General features: G+C 39.9%; 1 protein-coding gene across 1 annotated transcript in view; it reads right to left on the bottom strand.

Moving 5' to 3' along the window:
- Positions 1-18,707, bottom strand: part of LOC110544180 (transcription initiation factor TFIID subunit 1-like) — a 120,747-nt gene extending 102,040 nt beyond the window's left edge. The window contains exons 1-14 of the mRNA XM_060375510.1: positions 18,588-18,707; positions 17,871-17,985; positions 17,614-17,727; positions 14,674-14,793; positions 13,089-13,330; positions 11,374-11,592; positions 10,747-10,965; positions 10,004-10,211; positions 3,935-4,111; positions 2,934-3,061; positions 2,734-2,841; positions 2,465-2,638; positions 1,845-2,018; positions 1,272-1,376 (exon numbers count right to left, since the gene is read on the bottom strand). Of these exons, the coding sequence (XP_060231493.1) occupies positions 1,272-1,376; positions 1,845-2,018; positions 2,465-2,638; positions 2,734-2,841; positions 2,934-3,061; positions 3,935-4,111; positions 10,004-10,211; positions 10,747-10,965; positions 11,374-11,592; positions 13,089-13,330; positions 14,674-14,793; positions 17,614-17,727; positions 17,871-17,985; positions 18,588-18,707 (2,223 nt within the window). The remainder of the gene's footprint in view (positions 1-1,271; positions 1,377-1,844; positions 2,019-2,464; positions 2,639-2,733; positions 2,842-2,933; positions 3,062-3,934; positions 4,112-10,003; positions 10,212-10,746; positions 10,966-11,373; positions 11,593-13,088; positions 13,331-14,673; positions 14,794-17,613; positions 17,728-17,870; positions 17,986-18,587) is intronic.
- Positions 18,708-19,077: the final 370 nt, after the last annotated feature.

Raw genomic sequence — 19,077 nt, 5'->3', positions numbered from 1 at the left:
ATTTAAAACACTCATAACGTACATTAATTCTGCACAGACTCCCTGGTGTTCTTTCTGCTTGTTTTTCTCATTTTTGAGACATGGTCTTGCTCTATAGGCGAAGCTCCATTCAAACTTGTGTCCTCCTGCCTGTGACCTCCTAGTCCTGGGATTACAAGCAGGCACCACCCACAGCAGCCCTGGTTATCCAGGAACTCACTCTGTAGACCAGCCAGGCTGGCCTGGAACTCAGAGATGGGCTCACTTTTGTCTCCTGAGTGCTGGAGTTAAAGGAGTGTGCCATCACTGCCACCATCACCACCCTGGCCAGTGTGTACTTCCAAAAGCTGTTTTCTAGTAGCCCATAGTTGCAATCTAAGCACTCATAAGGCTGAGGGTTGCCTCAGAGCTTGAGGCCATTCCAGGCTACTGGGTAAATTGCAGGCCAACCTATGCTGTAGAGTAAGATCTTAGCTCTAAAAAGCCACACACAGACACACACACAAACACAGACACACACACACATTCACACAGAAACCCCCCACAAATCAAATATAAGAAAGTCAGTATTCTACATTTAGACTAAAAATATAAAAAATAACACAGAGAATTATTTTCAAGAAAAAACTTTGTCTTCATTTTTAAATTATACTAATCTTTCTCTTTTGCTGGTTTTGTTTTTGAGACAAAGTCTCCTATATACCAGACAACCTTCAAACTTGCTACATAGCCAGGGATGACCTTGAACCTATGATCCTCCTGCACTTTATGTCCACTGGATTATACTAACAATTTATTTTTAATTCTTTTAAAAATTTTTAAATGTGTATGGGTGTTTTGCCTTCATCCATGTCTGTGCACCACAAGGATGAAGTACCCATAGAGACTAGAAGAAGGTTCGGATCTCCCCAAACTAGACTTAAAGATGTTTCTGAGCTGCTGTGTAGGTGCTGGGTAATCAAACTCAGTACTCTGGAAGAGAATCCAGTGTTCTTAACTGCTGAGTCACCTCTCCAGACCCCTCCCCTTTTCTGAGGTAGGGTCTTACTACACAGCCCTGGATAACCAGGAACTCAATAGGTAGACCACACTGGTCTCAAATTCTGCCTCTCAAGGGCTGAGATTAATGGTGTACACCACCACACCCACCATCACTCCTAGTGGATCACACTTCCTTATACCTAATACATGAACAGTATTTCAATCAAACAAAATTGTTTCTTTTGGGGGCAAACTTGCTCCTGATCTGTCAATTTCTTTAGGACAGAATAAAGACAGGAAAGAATTGTCACCTGCAGCAACTGGCCAGGATGAAGAGAGCCCAGGAAAGGAGATGTGTGACAATAAACAGTTTGTCCATATTTGCAATCTGGGGCTCCAGGATCTTTTCCAGATTTCTAGGAAAAACATAGTGAACTCAGTTAGACTCATAGAATAAAACTAATGTAATCTTCCAAAAGGGCAGCATTTGCTATTAACAAGAGATACCACTCCTTTCTTCTAAGAAATGTGTAGGGCAAAATACATGGTCACAGATTATCACCACAAACCTAATTAGTTATGTTGATAACAAAAATTTCAGGGCTTGGAGAGATGGCTCCATGGTTAAGAACACTTGTTGTTCTTATAGATGACCCAGGTTTGGGTCTCAGCACTCACATGATGGCTTATTGCCATCCACAATTCCAGTTCCAGGGGACCTGAAACACTCTTCTGGACTCCAAAGACAACAGACACACATATGTAGTGCACAAACATACATTTGTGCAGCAAAATACTCACGCACATAAAATAAAATAAATGAGTTCTTTTTTTAAACATACACCAACAAAAAAAACATAAAAAATATTTGAATATAGTCTCACTCGTTTATAGTAGTTTTTAATCTTGGTTGCCATGCCAACTTGCATCATTAATGGTCCATTTTCCTCACTGTATTCTGCAAGAATGAGGTCTCCATCTTTGCCTGTGAGGTCCTGAGGTGTGCGCATAAAAAACATCTCTCCACCACCTGAGGCTTGCCTCTCTTGTTCTCTCATCTGTCCAGAATGAAGACAATACAGCCTATTTCCCACAGGAAGATAAACTACACACATTGTTATCATCCAATCTGAGACAAAACCAAAACATTCTTTGCATATCATTTTTTCAATTTCATTGTAAAAACTTTCAAACATATCATTAAAATTGAAAGACTAGTACTCTGAATATCTTTCATCTCACTACTTAAATATTTTCTCCATTTATCTATAAATTTTCTACAGATTTTAGTAAACCAGTTTTGAAAGCTGCAATATTTTAGCCTTAAGTATAACCATATGTATCTTCTAAGAATAAGGACATTCTTCTGAATAACCAAAATAAAACTGTATCACCTCTGAGAAAACAAACAATTCCCTAATATAGTCTAATATCCAGTATAGTCCCCCAATTTGCACCCCATTTATCTTTTAGACCTTTTCTTGTAACCAGGAGTCAATTATACCTTTGCCTTCTTTTTGATGTGCTTCAGCAAAGGCTGGACTGAGTGTGGTCCTGGCTGAGATAATGCCCCAAAGGAGTACTTTTTCAGAGGTGGGCGATGGAACTGCCGGAGTTTCATGGGTCCCATGTGGGTGGGAAAGAAGGGCTGCCGTAATTCTACAGCTGGAATCGAGTGCTAAACAGGAAGCAGAAGAGTTAAAAGCAAATACTATCTCTTTCCCAGGCAATATCTACCCATATCCTCCATCAAAAGAAAGCAGCTATTTGTACCTGAATGATATTCCCTCCAAAAGTGCCTCGAAGACCTTGTTGCTTGGGATAGTAATACTCATCATTGGAGAGATTCCATGGATCTTTCACTTCTGGCTGAGACATGTTCTAATGGCAGATCAAATAAGCATCATCAAACTACCCTTTCCTAATACCTTTCTTTGTTCTTCTAAACACCAAGTCCTTTTCTTTTCACCAACCTGCTGTGGCTCTTCCTTGATGACTCCTGTTTTTCCTAAGAGAATTCGACTCTTCTTCACAGATGGTTCTTTCTTACACTCCTTGGAAGGGGAATCAGAAGTAGCTTCTTCCTTCTCATCAGGGATCTCTGAGGATATAACAAGAAATGACTTTGCAATTACTATCCCTGAATGCTCATTTTCTTTCCTCCTCTTCCTTGCTATCCCTAAAGGCTCACTATCTTTCTTTCCTCCTCTTCATTCTCTTCTTCTTCCCTTCTTCTTACCCCCTCTTCTCCTCCCCTTTTGTGCAATACTAAGGATTAAAACTAAGGTACAATACAGGCTAGGCAAGGACTCTACAACTGAGTTGTATCTCCAGCCTTCTTGACATCTTTTTGCATTAGTTTTAAACAGAATCTTACTATGTTGCCAAAGCTGCCCTGGAACACACTCTGTAGCCTTGAACTTAGAGTCTTCTTGCCTTGGCCTCCTAAGTAACTGGGATCCATGCTACCAGGTCCAGCTAAAAGTCACCTTTCCCACTGAACTTTTGGAGTTTCTAAGTAGATCTCTCACTTCACTTCCAGACTACTTTCACTTGGTAATTTGTTCCAGCTAAACTACATGTCTGATGTCTTTTGGTTGGTTGGTTGGTTTTGAGACAGTTCATCTGTGAAGTCCTGGCTGTCCTAGAACTAACTATGCAGTCCAGGCTGGCCTCAAACTCAGGGATCCATCTGCCTCTGCCTCCCAAATGCTGGGATTTAAGGTGGTTGCCACCACTTCCCAGCCATGTCTGATGACTACTTCAAAGATATAATTTTCAACATTCATATATGGGAGTTTCCTAAACAATATTCAAATAGAAACTGACAGCTCTAACACTGCTTTTTAAAAATCATGACCTAACAATTCTCCAGTTTTTCCCTTCACTAACATTTTTGTTACCTCTTGCCCTTTGATGTAAATTCAATATGATGTCAAAGATAAGAGAACATTAGCTTCTGCCACCAACATACCCAAAATCAAGTTTTCATCATTGGGATCAAGTGTCAAGACAGGAGGCTCCAAAATTCTAGGCATGGCCTGAGCATCCCAAATGATATTGTCTTCCCAACGTCCATACACCAGATCTTCATTATCAATGGGGAAAATGGAGTACCAAGGTTTATCATCATCCAATGAGGTTGAAAAACCTGGCCAAAAGAAGACAAAACAGTTAACAGACAGAAAACAAACAAAACATTAACACTCCTTTCAGATTTTATCCTAGCAAACAAAAAAAGAACTAATTAGTGCAGGTATTCACAAAACTATTCAAAGGAATCTACTAGAGATCATGTATATCTCACCAGACAGAAACCACTGCTGACAAAATGTCCATTACAATATTGTGTATAATAGTTAAAACTTAAATAGCCTACTTACTAAGGGAATAGCTAAGTAATTATGGTGAGGGACTGGAGAGATGGCTCAGCAGATAACAGCACTAATTCCTTTTCCAGAGGACTGAGGTTCAACTCCCAACACACACATGGTAGCTTACAACTGTTACTCTGGTTCTAGGGGATCTGACACACTCACACAGACATCCATGCAGGCAAAACTCCAATGCACAGAAATAATAAATAAAGCAATAAAAATTATGGTGATAAATACTGGCTTTAACCTATATTAGCAAATAAAACAATTATTAGTAAGTAAGGAAAATGCATTTCTGAGAACATTATGCACAAAATACAAATACTGTTTTTTTCTCAGGAAACTGAAAAAAATATTGTGAGCTTGAGACATGACTGGCTACATATCAACATCTTGTATCAATATTAGGTAACTGACTTGGGTGTGGTAGACCTCTTCTTTGATCCTAGAATTTGGGAAAGGAGAGGCAGAGGGAGGCCAGCCAGTGATTCACAGCAAGACTTTATCTCAAAGAGAAACAGAAAGGAGGGGGGGACAGAATGCAGGTGAGGTGGTAGACTCCTGTAATCCCATCACTCTGGGAAGTAGAGGCAGGTAGATCTCTGTGAGTTATAGGCCAGCCTGGTCCACAGAATGAATTCTCCCACGGTTGTGGGACCCAGCTGGGTTGGTCCGTGGCACCTGGAGTAAATGTATGTCAAGTACTAGACCAGCAAAGGATACAGAGTGAAATCCTGTCTTGGAAATCTAAAGAATCAAGGCAACTTTCTAATATGTCCCTCTGATCTCATTGTTAGTCAAAGGATTACCAAGATTTAGAGATTGTCAAGGATTTGTTTAAAAGTGCTTTCATGTCTGACTGACAGCTCTAACATAGCCACAATTGAGGTATTTAAAACTGTTTTTCTTCTAAAATTTCATAAATAATAAAAGTTTCCCATGTCACTACCATTTATATATATGACTTTGAATACTTACATATAAAATTATGTTAAGAGAACATCAACAAGACATAGTGTCACACATCTTTCATCCCAGCACTAGGGAGGCAGTGGCAGGCAGATCTAAGTTTCTGCCCAGCCTATTCTACACATAAAAGGTTCCAGGACAGCCAGGAATACACAGTGAGAAACTATCTCAAAAACAACAACAACAAAGGAAGAGAAAAACCACAATATATATGGTGGGATGTGGTGGCTTACATATGTAATCTTAGCACTTGTGGGGCTGCGGTAGAAAGACTCCAGCAAATCTGAATCTAACCTGGGATACAAGATAGGCAAGACCCTGTCTCCAAAAACACTACCACTCAGGAGACAGAGTCAGATGGATCTCTGAGTTCCAGGTCAGTTTAATCTTTATAGCAACCCTATCAAAAACAAATAAAAGGAGTGGCAACAAACACCTGTTACTGTAGCACTTGGAAACTTGAATTACAAGGATGGTGAGGGTAGGACATCCTGGGCTACACAGTGAGCTCCAGTTAGCTTCAGATACAAAGCAAGACATTGTCAAACATGAATCAAGTAACTAAACTTAACCACAAATATGTAAAAAAAAGTTAAAATTTTAATATAACTACTAATTTTTAAAATATCAAAATTTTCCTTTCTGACTCTGTTTTCATGCTATTAAGCATATTTTGTGTCTGGAAGTGTTGGAGGGTTGGTTTTGTTTGTTTGGTTTCTTGGTTGGCTTTTCGGTGCAGGGTTACTCTATGTAGCCTTTGCTATCCCAGAACTCACTCTGTAGCCCAGGCTGGCCTCAAACTCATAGAGATCAACCTGCCTCTGCCTCCCTAGGTCTGGAATCAAAGGCATGTGCCAGCAACTGCCCAGCTAAGTACAGTATTCTTTATTTTAACTTAGTTGAGAAAAATGATAAATTGTCTTCAGGAAGAAATTCAAAACAACTTAAGTGCTCACCTGAAAGCCCTAGGAAAAACAAGAAGTAGACATACCCAAGAGGAGTAGACCATTTGATATAATCAAACACAGGCTGAAATCAATGAATTAGAAACAAACAACAACAACAACAACAACAAAACAATTCAAAGAATCAATGAAATCAAGGGCTGGTTTTTGAGAAAAAAAGAAAAAAAAAAAAAAAAGATAGACAAACCCTTAGCCAAACTAACTAAAAGGCAGAGACACACCATCCAAATCAATAAAATCAGATGTGAAAAGGGAGACATAACAACAGACACTGAGGAAATACAATCATTTGGTCTTACTTTAAAAGCCTATACGCCACAAAATTTGAAAATCTAAATGAAATGAACAATTTTCTTGATCAAATCTACTTACCAAAGCTGAATCAAGACCAGCTAAATAAAGTAAATAGTCTTATATGCCTTAAGGAAATAGAAATTCTCATCAAAAGTATCCCATCCTAAAAAAGCCCAGGGCCAAATGGCTTCAGCACAGAATTCTACCAAACTTTCAAAGAAGAGGAAACAGCAATACTCTTTAAACTATTCCACAAAACATAAACAGAAGGAACATTACCAAACTCATTCTATGAAGCTGCAGTCACCTTGATATCTAAAATTCACAAAGACCCAACACAGAAAGAGAATTTCAGGATAATCTCTGTTAAGAACACTGATGTAAAAATATTCAATAAAATACTCGCAAACAAAATACAAGAACACATCAAAGATATCATCCACCATGACCAAGTAGGCTTCATCCCAGGTATGCACGTGTGGTTCAATATACAGAAATCCATCAATGTAATCCACCATATAAAAAAACTGAAAGAAAAAGACCACATGATAATCTCCTTAGATGCTGAAAAAGCAATTGATAAAATCCAACATTCATATATGTTTAAAGTCTTGGAGAGATCAGGGATACAAGGCACATACCTAAAGGCAATATACAGCAAGCCTATAGCCAACATCAAGCTAAACAGAGAGAAACATAAATCAATCCCAGTGAAATCAGGTACAAGGCAAGGCCGGATACTCTCTCCATACCTCTTTAACATAGTACTTAAAGTCCTTGCTAGAGCAATAAGACAATTAAAGGAGATCAAGTGGATTTAGTTCAGAACAGAAGAAGTCAAAATATCACTCTTTACAGATGATATGACAGTATACATGAGTGACCCCAAAAATTCAACCAGGGAATTCCTACAGCTGATAAACACCTTCAGCCAAGTGGCTGGATACAATATCAACTAAAAAAAAAAAAATCAGTAGCCCTCCTGTATACAAAAGACAAAAGGGCTGAGAAAGAAATTAGGGAAACACCACCCTTCAAAATAGCCACAAAGGACATAAAGTACCTTGGTGTAACTCTAACCAAGTCAAAGACTTGTATGAAAAAAACTTTCAATCTCTGAAGAAAGAAATAGAGGAAGATATCAGAAGATGGAAAGATCTTCCATGCTCATGGCTTGGGCTAGGATTAACATAGTAAAAATGGCCAACTTAAGAAAAGCAATCTATAGATACAATGCATTTCCCATCAACTTACCAACACAATTCTTTATATAACTTGAAAGACAAATTCTCAACTTCATATGAAATATCAAGAAACACAGAATTGCTAAAACAATGCGCTACAATAAAAGATCTTCTGGAAGTATCTCTACCCCTAATCTCAAGATGAGAGCAAGAGTAATAGAAACTATAGAGCAAGAGTAATAAAAACTGCATAGTACTAGCATAGAAACCAACTGGCGTGTCAATGGAATCAAGTAGAAGACCCTGAAATAAACCCATACACTTATGGATAATTGATCTTTGACAAAGATGCCAAAACCATACAGTGTAAAAAAGATGTCATATTCAACAAATGGTGCTGGTCTAACTGGATATCTAAATGTAGAAAAATTCAAACAGATCCATACTTATCACCCTGCACTAAACTAAAGTCCAAGTAGATCAAAGACCTCAATATAAAACCAGACACACTAAACCTGTTAGAAGAAAAAGTTGGGAAGAACCTTGAACTCATTGGCACAGGGGACAACTTCCTGAACAGAACACCAACAGCACAGGCTCTAGGAGCAACAATCAATCAATGGGACCTCAAGAAACTGAAAAGCTTCTGTAGAGCAAAGGACACTTTCAGCAGAACGAAACAACAGCCACAGATTGGAAAAGAATCTTCACCAACCCTATATCTGACAGAGGGCTAATATCCAGAGTATATAAAGAACTTAAAAAGTTAAACAGCAACAAATCAAGTAACCCTGTTAAAAAATGGGGTACAGAGCTAAACAGAGAATTCTCGATGGAGGAACATCTAATAGCAGGGAAACACTTAAGAAATGCTCAACATCCTTGTGCAAATGAAAATGACCCTGAGATTTCACCTTACACTCATCAGACTAAGATAAAAAAAACTCAAGAGACAACACATGCTGGAAAGGATGTGGAGTAAAAGGAGTCCTCCTCCATTGTTGATGGGAATGTAAACTTGTAAAACCACTTTGGAAATCAATCTGCTGCTTTCTCAGACAATTAAAAATAGTGCTTCCTCAAGATCCAGCTATACCACTCCTAGGTATATATCCAAAAGATGCTCAAGTGTACAACAAGAATATTTGCTCAACCATGTTCATAGCAGCTTTATTTGTAATAGCAAGAAGCTGTAAACAAACCAGATGTAAACAACCTCAGTTGAGGAATGAATACAGAAATTGTGGTGCATTTACACAATGGAATACCACTCAGCAATTAAAAACAAGGAAATCATGAAATTTGTAGGCAAATGGTGGGATCTAGAAATTATCATCCTGAGTGAGGTATCCCAGAAGCAGAAATACACACATGGTATATACTCACTTATAAGTGGATATTAGCCATATAATATAGAATAATCATAATAAAATCTATACACCTAAAGAAGCTAAGGAAGGAGAAGGACCCTGGGAAAGATGTTCAGAAAAGCATCTTCATTCAGAAAAGCAAATGAGATGGACATCGGAAGAGGGAGAGAACAGGGAACAGGACAGGACCTATCATCGAGGGCCTCTGAAAGACTCTACCAAGCAGGGTATCAAAACAGATGCTGAGACTCATTGCCAAACTTTGGGCAGAGTGCAGGGAATTTTATGAAAGTAGGGGGAGATAAAAAGACGTGGAGGGGACAGGAGCTCCACAAGGAGACCAACAGAACAAAAAATCTAGGCACTTTAGTCTTTTGTGAGACTGATACTACAAACAAGTACCATGCATGGAGATAAACTAGAACCAATGCACACATGTAGCCCATGGCAGCCCAATGTCCAAGAGGGTTCCCCAATAATAGGAATAGGGACTGTCCCTGACATGGGCTAGCTCTTTGATCAACTCCACCTGAGGGTTGAGCAGCCTTACCAGTCCACAGAGGAAGACAATGAAGATGAGACCTGATAGACTACAGATAGATGAAGTGGAGGAGGGCCTCCCCTTCAGTGGACTGGAGGAGGGGCATAGGGAGGGGGGATGTGATTGGAGGGGATGGGGAAGCAGGCTACAGCTGGGATACAAATTGAATAAACTGTAATTAATAAAAATAAAATGAAAATTAAAAAAACATTTTTAAAAAAATCAGGGATGACATTTAAAACATTTCACTATCCCTCAGCAGCCTAAAAGAGAATAACTAGGATTAGTTATGATGAATGAGATGAAGAACTGTGTGCTAGGTACTGCCAGCACAGAGACACACCTTGTTGAACATTGTAAGCCGTAGCATTCCTAGCCATACTGGAAGGAAGCCATCCTGCCATACTTGCACGCTGAGGTTCTGTTACTTTGTGCTTCACATCCTCCCCATCCCAGATGATATCATCTTCCCAATGCAGTTGTGTCACCATTAGGAAGTTTTCATCTGCCAGAAGATCAACGCCATTGCTTTCCTCAGGTTTTCTTAATTTCTGTACAAGTAGAAAGAATAATGAATCAACCAGTACTGGTCAAAGTTCACAATGAAGAGCCTAAATGATTCATGAGATATCTCAAGTGGTGCTTTTCCAGGCTTAGTGTCCAATACCTGCATTCCTAACAAAAGAAAGATTGACAGGAGAATTCCAAATTTGAGGTCAGCCCAGGATACACAGTGAAAACCTGTTTCAAAAGCCAAGGATTGAGAATGTAGCCCAGCCATAGAGTGCTTGCCCAGCATGTGCAAGACCCTGGAATCGCACTCCAGCAAGGGAAAAATTTGGTGTTTTACTTGTGCAAATTACCTGATACTGAAAAAGTATCTGTCCCCTCTCCAACTCCCACTTTGGAACAGCACCCATTTCAAAAACAGAATCCTTAAAATAGGGACTAGTTATAAGATGATATGTCCTACTATGCAAATCTTCTACTAAAGTTTCTACCCAAGAAGTTCCCAGCTGAGAAGTTTGTAAAAATGATAGAACCTGAAGCACACTGATTCCTCTCTCATATACCAGAGTTGATTACCTTCACCAGGTCGCATTTTGTTGGAGATTCATGTTCAGTCTTCTTCACTTTGAAGCCATAGTCAAACCCACTGCCATCTTCAGGGACTCCTAGCATATCGTACCACAACCGGGCAGGTCCATAACGCCATTCTGCCACTTTTGGTTTGGTATCCTTCATCTTATTGGTATCTCCAGTTGACTTGGAAAATTTGGATTCCACAGGAGCCATCATTGTGATCTGTAACAGAGTTCAAGACGTAGAGGTGGAGTTTCCTATACTAAATGACCTAAGCGTACAGAGAATAACAATTATAAGTTGGCATAAAAGAACCACAAGGATGATTACTGAACAGGAATTTTAACCTGGGGTTAGACCATGAAAAACAGAGGTACATCATGGCATGCTCTGTCCATGAGTCATAGCTTTGTATTTAGCAATGTATCACCTTTTCCCTGCATTAACCTACTCACCAAATATTTTCTGTTACAACAGGGAAGGTTAGACCACTGGATTTAACTCATAATTATTCAGTGATAATTAGCAAAGAACTCTTCATGCCTAAGTGTTAGTTCCAACTTTGACATAAACTAGAGAGCTTTCTAAATGGCCCCTTGTACACATTAAACCCATGTCTACTTTGCCTACTTCATCATCAGAGAGACATTGCTCTGGGGGGGGAGGTGGAGCATAGTCATATTTCCACAGAGATTTCTGGTTGACTTCTAATTCCACTGAGCATTCCTCCTGGGTCTGCTCTTCTTGAATTGTAAGTTCACGTTGCTTCTTTTTCCTCTTTCTCCGAGCACTCCTCCAAACAGATGGGACATTCTTCCTTGGTCCAAAAAGCCGTAAAAAGTTTAACACCTAGAACACAGAACATACTAGTATGTCAGAGATTCAGTATCTGAAAAACTCTCCAATGATCTGTTCATTGCAGGAAAGAAATGAAGGAACGCTAAGGTCAGACCACAAAAGTGTTATCCCTGAGTTGGACAATTTCTTCTTCTTTTCCTTTTTGACAGGTAGGTGGTACTGGGATTTGAACCTAGGGACTTGCATTCTACCACTGCACTGCATTCCAAAACCTTAGCTTTTTTTATTTTTGTTTTCTGAACCTGGGTCTCACTATGCAACCTTAGCCTGGAACTTTCTATGTAGAACAGGCTGGCCTTAGACTCAGAGATCTACTTGCCTCTACCTGTGTTTAAAGGCATGTACCACCATCCCTGGTTAGTCTTCATCTTCTTGAGACAGGGTCGTACTAAGCTGCCCAGGTTGCTCATGTACTCTCTCTGAAGCCCAGAAAGCCTTGAACTTATGATCCTTATGTCTTAGTTAGCTTCCCTAGTAGCTGGGATCAAAGATCTATACTTCTAGGATTGATGTGATAGTCTGAAAGAGAATGGTCCTCACAGAGACATATATTTGAATCTTGTGTTCCCAGTTAGTGAAACTGTTTGGAAAGGATTAAAGGGTATGGCCTTATTGGAGAAGGTGTGTCACTGGGGGTGGGCTTAGAGGTTTCAGAAGTCCAGGCCAGACCTAGTCTCAAGCTCTCTCTGCCTGTAGATCCAGGCATAAGCTCTCAGCTACTGCTTAGATGCCACTGTGCTCCCTGCCATAATGTTCATGGATTAACCCTCTGAAACTGGAAGCATCCAATGAAAGCCTTCCTTTATATGTTGCACTGATCATCGTGTTTCTACATAGCAACAGAACAATAACTATGACACTTGGTCCACTTTTTAATCTAACAGGAAATTCATTGTTTTAGCCATTGAATTTGTGTGTGTGTGTGTGTGTGTGCACGCGCGCGCGTGCGTGTGTGCACACTCACGGATGTGTGCAGGTATACATGCCATAATACATATGTGAATGGTTTAAGAGTTGGTTGTCTCCGAATAATCTGTGGGTCTGCAGAGACACTCAGGCATGCATATAAATGCCTTTAACCAATGAACCATCTCACCATCTGCTAACAGGACAACTTTGCTTTTGTTGTTCTTTGAGACAGAACTCTTTACATAGCCGTGGCTGTCCTGGAACTTACTGTGTAGTACAAACTGGCCTACAACTCATAGAGACCCACCTGCCTCTACCTCTCAAGTTGGGATTAAAAGCATTCACAATCATGTTTAGCAACAATATGTTTTTTAAAAATTCTAAGCTACATTTCCTATGAATACATACAACTTCACTAATAATCTAATACAACATTAAAAGTTCCTATATAAACAAGTATCTGCCACTGAGTAAGAATATCATTAAATCTCATAAACTGTATATTCAGCATTATAACAACAGAACTTGGAATCTGGAAAAAGTCAGTTTTCATTATGGACATTCCCCATGCAAAGTACCTTTCCAGGCTTAAATTCTGGAAAAACTTCTGTGACATTTGGCAACTGCTTGGTGTCATCATGCTCCATAATCCCAGCCAATGGTAATGTCAGCTTTCCATCCTTAGATTCTGCCTGTGTTGTTTCCTGAGCTCCCATCTCAGATTCTGAGTCAGAGGAACTACTGAAGTCCATTTTATCTGAGGCCAAAGAGGAAAGGGTAATGATGGAGGGCAAGACAATGCCTTCTCCATCTTCAGATTCTGCAAAAGGAAGAGAAAACCCTTTGGCATGGAACTGTGAACACATTTCCTAAATTCAGCTAACAACCCCTTCTAAGATACTATGTGTGGCTCTGTGGCAGGGAATGTAGCCCAAGCACCCAGATTGCTAGTATGCAGGCCAGAAAACTCATCCAAATTGTTAGTTCCCACCATCCCCCACTCACCTTGGAACTGGTAACCTAGGGTTGAGATGAGAGAAAACAACACTGTTACTACATTTACTACTTTCCATAAATGACCAAGACTGTGCCCAATATTGTGATTAACAGCAAAATTATGGTAATACTTCACATTAATCAGGCCCTGTTATGTTCAGTTCAGAGATCTATAGAATGGAGAATATTAAAAGCCCACAGAATAACAAAAAATGAATTCTATACACAAAGTTAAATAACATTTACTCTAAAAACTAAAGAAAATGGCTCAAAGTTTCAACTATAAAATGTGGATTAACATAGCCTCAAAATACAGAAGAACAAGGCTGGGCATGGTGGCACACACCTTTGATCCCAGTACTCAGGAAGCAGAGGCAAGCAAATCTCTGTGAGTTCAAGGCCAGCCAGCAATACACAGTGGGGCACTGTTTAAAAAAAAGATGTTGTTCTTTCCCTATTGTTTGACCTATGACAGGATTAATACCATTACAGGGATAAGAATGGTGAAACGACAGCTCAAGACCTTATCAATCTTTGAAATTTCTGAATATAAGTGATTCTACATTCCAGAAGGTTGTTTGGTTTTTAAGAAAGTGCTTTGTTACATAGTCCTAGGTAGCCTCAAACTAGCAGTCATCCTCCTGCCTTCAGAGTCCTGGGAACATAAGTGTCCACTACCATGCCCAGATTAAAAGCTTTTTCTTTTTTCAAAACACATAATTTCCAAGTACAAGTATATAATTCAGTTGCACCAGAATGTCTTGGTGGATCAAAGAATGTGGTAGCTCGTACATGTAATCCCAGCACTAAGAAGGCAGAAATATAAGGACTGCTACTACAGGTCTGAAGGCAGTCTCGCTTATTATACAAAATTCCAGTGAGGGGCTTCATAATAAGACCATGTCTTAAAAAAAGATTCTTGGAAACTCTTCTGAAGCAAACACTGCAGAAGAACCAGGTATCTAGATAACTGTGATGAGCAGCCTAATTTGAGAAGCACTGAGTTAACTTATTATTTCTTGACTGTCAGTTACTGAACATTTTAAAAGGAAATTTTCTATTCAGTATCAGCATTTGACACTATGTAATTTTTTTCTATAAGTACCATCCTTTTCTAACATATTTTAAAATCCCCTTAAACATGCCCGAAACCCTGATTTTACTTACCACCAGTAGTACCATCTTGGTCCATCTCTTTAAACATTGAACCTGGGCTTAGAGGTGGGGAAGGCATCAACTTGCAATCAAAGTCTTCACAGTCAGCATCATAGTCATCTTCATCATAATCTGGTAAAACCAAGGTGATCTCCTTAGTATGAAGAATGCTATACAATACCCTGGAGTTCCCTTCAACTCTCAAGAATTTAAAGCACCATGAAAGTGTTATGTATCCTTTAAGTGTTATGTATCCTGAATACATCAGAATCAGGTGTGTGTGTGTGTGTGTGTGTGTGTGTGCCACTAGCCTTTAATATCAGCACTAAGGAGGCAGAATCAGGTAGATCTGAGTTTGAGGCTAACCAGGGCCACATAGTAAGAAGCCATCTCAAAAAACAAACAACAAAACAAAAAACAAAATAGAAGATAAAGCTTCTGCCTTCAGAAAGATATAGTATAGCCAAATACTCATCTGTTACATGGGGTATAAGAGCTTCCAAGAATTGTTTGAAACCTTTTCCTTATCATATTGGGTTTTGTTTTCTGTTGTTCAATCTAGTTGAATATTCTTTCCCAGTTTAAAAAGAAATTAAACGAACAAAAAACTAGATCTTTTTCTTCACAGTTCCCAAGTCCTTAATATACCTTTTCTGTCTATCATTGGCAGCTGATCACTCTTATCAAGTGTTTTAAACTACTGGCCATATTCAGTAATTGGTCCTAAACAATATATTTTGTTATGTTCTTTTAAAAATAATTTATATAATTTAATTCTCTGTGTGTTGGCAAGAAGGTGTCAGAACACATGGGACTGGAGTTATGGATACTTGTGAGCTTCCACGTGGTTGCTGGGAATTGAACCCGGGTCCATTTGGAAGTGCAGCTAGTGCTCTTAACCACTGAGCCCTCTCTCCAGCTTCTTTGTTTTGGTTTGTCAAGACAAGGTTTCTATATAGTCCTCACTGTCTTGGCACTTGCTCTGTACATGACAGTGGCTCTGAATTCAGAGATCCACCTTCCTCTGCCTCCCAACTGCTGTGGATTAAAGGTGAGCACTACCAGGACTGGGCAAAGGTCTGTTAATATATTTTATGTATATGGGTGCTTTTCTGCATGTACATTTGCACACCAGAAGAGGGGCTTGGATCCCGTTATAGATGGTTATAAGTTGACATGTGGTTGGAAATTACTCTTAGAACCTCTGGAAGAGCTTTTAACTGCTGAGTCATCTCTCCAGCACCCCATATTCTGTATTTAATGTTTTGACACAAAGTCTTCTGTAGCCTAAGTATTGAGATTATAGGAATGCACTACCTTGCCTGCCCAAATATTCTTTTGTTTTGAATATTTCTCTTCTTCAACAATAACCCTTACCAGCCAGTATGGTGGAACACGCCTGTAATTTCTACATTTGGGAGTCAGAGGCTGGATGATTAGGTGTTCAAGGCCATCCTTAACTACATACCAAGTTTAAGGCCGGTCTAAATTATAAGACATGATGACTCAAGGCAGCAACCAAAAAGCCCCAAAGGGAGCTGGCAGGATGGCTCAGTGGGTAAAAGCACCTACCACTAATCCTAACAACCTGAATTTGATCCCTAGGGCCCACATGGTAGAAGGAAAGAACTGATTCTATTAAGCTATGTGTTGGATCATGGGCTTCCACACACAAAATTTAAAAAAAAAATGTAATTCTAAATTAACAATAAATAGAGGCTGAGCCAAATTCACCTACCTCAGCTTCTCACCCTACCAATTTTAATCTATATAGATATATTTTGTCCCAACATATCTCATCTCTACAATTTTACCACATCTTGGCTGCCTAAAGGAACCTTTTCAGTCTGATTATCAAGGCTCTTTTTAGGGGTGTGGAAGTAGGGGAGGTTATTAGATGCTTTCACATCATGTTACCAAAAAATTAAATTCCCAAAAAGCATTAACAATTTTAGTGATTACTGAAGAAAACTGGGTGATTACTACAAACCACAAATTCAAGTGTCAGATAATAAGTGAAATATGGAGTTGCATTTAGAACCTTTAGTACTTTGACCCTGAAATCTATTCTTTCCATTCTACTACATTATTTAACAATCATGCTGGCTAGAAACTAGTTATGGCATCAAATCTCAAATAATGTATATATAAAGAAGCTACAAAATTTGTTTTAACCTTGGTTTTGGTTTTTAGCAGTGTTTTCCATTTCTTAAAACAAACAAAAAAAAAGAAACCCAAAAAAACCCACAAATATACAAAAAAAGCTTGCTGAGGCCAGATACTCACATGGCTTTAATCCCAATGCATGGGAGGCAGAGGCAAGGAGATCTCTATGAATTCCAGGCCAATCTGGTCTACAAGTACATTCCATGCCTGCCAGCTACATGATGAGATCCTAACTTGTCTCTAAACAAAAAAGAGCACTAGCTAATTCATTTCCCCATTTCTTTTTACTTTCATCTTTTTTTGTTTTATCTTTCGTTTGTTCTACTATGTAGTTCTGACTAACCTCGACTTACTATGTAGACCAGCAGGTTGGTCTCAAACTTACAGAGATCCACCTCCCTCCACTTCTAGAGTGCTGGTTAGAATCACCACGCCTGGCTTCCCCATTACTTTCTTATTTCTCATTTTCTCAAATCTCTAGACAAATCATATCTTTACACCAAATGTCACTATGTTTTTTTATCCCAATACAAAGGACACAAGAACAGGAAGACCAACCCTTGACAAACACTTCAAGTCCTCAGCTATGTATGAAGCTTGAGGCCAGCTTGTGACACATGAGACCCTATCCAAAAACAAAACAAAACAAAATTCTGGGTACTCTCCACTAAACCTGCATCTTTAATCCCAGCACTTGGGAAACAGAGGCAGAGTGGATCTCTACCAGCCTGAGATCATATGGCATACACAGTGAGTTCTAGAATAAGCAGAGCTATGTTGAGAGACCTCGGCAAAGGGGTTGCAAGCTCCCCATTGTCTGCTGATATCTTTGGCTTTCATCTTCTGCCACCTCATTGATGTCTGAATAGTCCACAGCATCTTCTTTACTCCTAATACATCCTATGGGTAAAAAATAAAAGGAGATAACTCAAGTAAAAGTATGTAATTACCACTTTCTTAGCTAATCCTCACTTAAAAATAAGTGTATAGTAGCTAGCCTCCTCCCCTGATGCACACAATACTCCCCATGGTCCACACTTCACCTTCATCATTTAGCAAGGCACCACCAGTCCCAGCCAATTCTTCATTCTCTGTGAGTTCAGTGATCAGGCTGCCCAGACCTAAAGTCCCCAAGCCTGCAAGATGTTTCTTGCACTCCTGGAAAAGGGACAACAGAAGACTTGAAAGTAACAACTAAACCTGAAGGTCCTACACAAGGTCTATTTCCCTTGCTCATAATAAAGTCACAAATCCATTTAAGAAATTATTCCACAATGTGCTCAAAGGAACACCACATCAAAATATTGCATAGGAAACCCACTAAACTCCATGTAGATCAAATCCAAACAACACAGGTTTCAGCCATAGTCCTGGCTTTGCAGCTATTCCAGATCACCAAAAGGCAGAAAAGCAAGAGTTCCAAAAGTCATCAAGAAGGATCTTACCCAGTAGCGGTTCTGAGAACTCTACGAGGTTTAAATCTTAGTTTTCCAACCAGGCAAGTAGAATGTTACGTTCAAACAAACCCTCAGGATAAATGACCGGCACTTAACCGTTTTCCTCTTTTCTCCCCTTTCTTCCTCAGAGTTGAGCCCGCCTCTCTCTCCAGTAGTCCCCAAACCCAAGAGAAGGCTGAACCCCTGCACCCAGAACGGGCTGAAACGCCCTCTACTACTACAGTTTCGCAAACAGCCTGGACTCTTCCACCCGACGTCCCCAGCGCCGCCGCCCTCCGCCTCAGGCCCATGCCCGCGTCTCACATCATCCAGGACGCTTTCGCCCTCCAGCTGCCCTGCTCCGTTGATGTTGCCGAACAGGAAGCCCGTTAAAGAAAACGGGCCTCCTCCGGCAGAGTCCTCGTCGCTGTCCGTGTCCGACATGGCGGCAGGTATGGCGGCATGTGTGCCGCCACGCGTCCGGGAACGCCGCAAAGCCCAGCCGGGCTCCATGGGCCAAAAACAAATATATCAGTCACAGGAAAGTGACTTGGCCAGCTCCGTGACCTACAGATCCTCCCTAAAGCTGAAAATGAAAAAAAAAAAAACGGTGAGAGCGGACTGTCCTTAGAGATCACCGATCAGTGACTAACGAGCGCCACTTCACTGTTTGTGATTGGTCCACCCAAAAGGCGCGAAACCCTTCAGGTTGCTAGGGTAACAGCGGCAGATTTTTCCTCCAATAGGAAAGAAGTTCTGGCTCCACATGACTTTTGCCCTCAGGTCAAAGGTTACAATAAACGGAAGTAAGGAT

Source organism: Meriones unguiculatus, chromosome X (assembly GCF_030254825.1).
Source record: "Meriones unguiculatus strain TT.TT164.6M chromosome X, Bangor_MerUng_6.1, whole genome shotgun sequence".
NCBI lineage: Eukaryota > Metazoa > Chordata > Mammalia > Rodentia > Muridae > Meriones > Meriones unguiculatus.
This window is presented reverse-complemented; position numbering and strand designations above follow the sequence as displayed.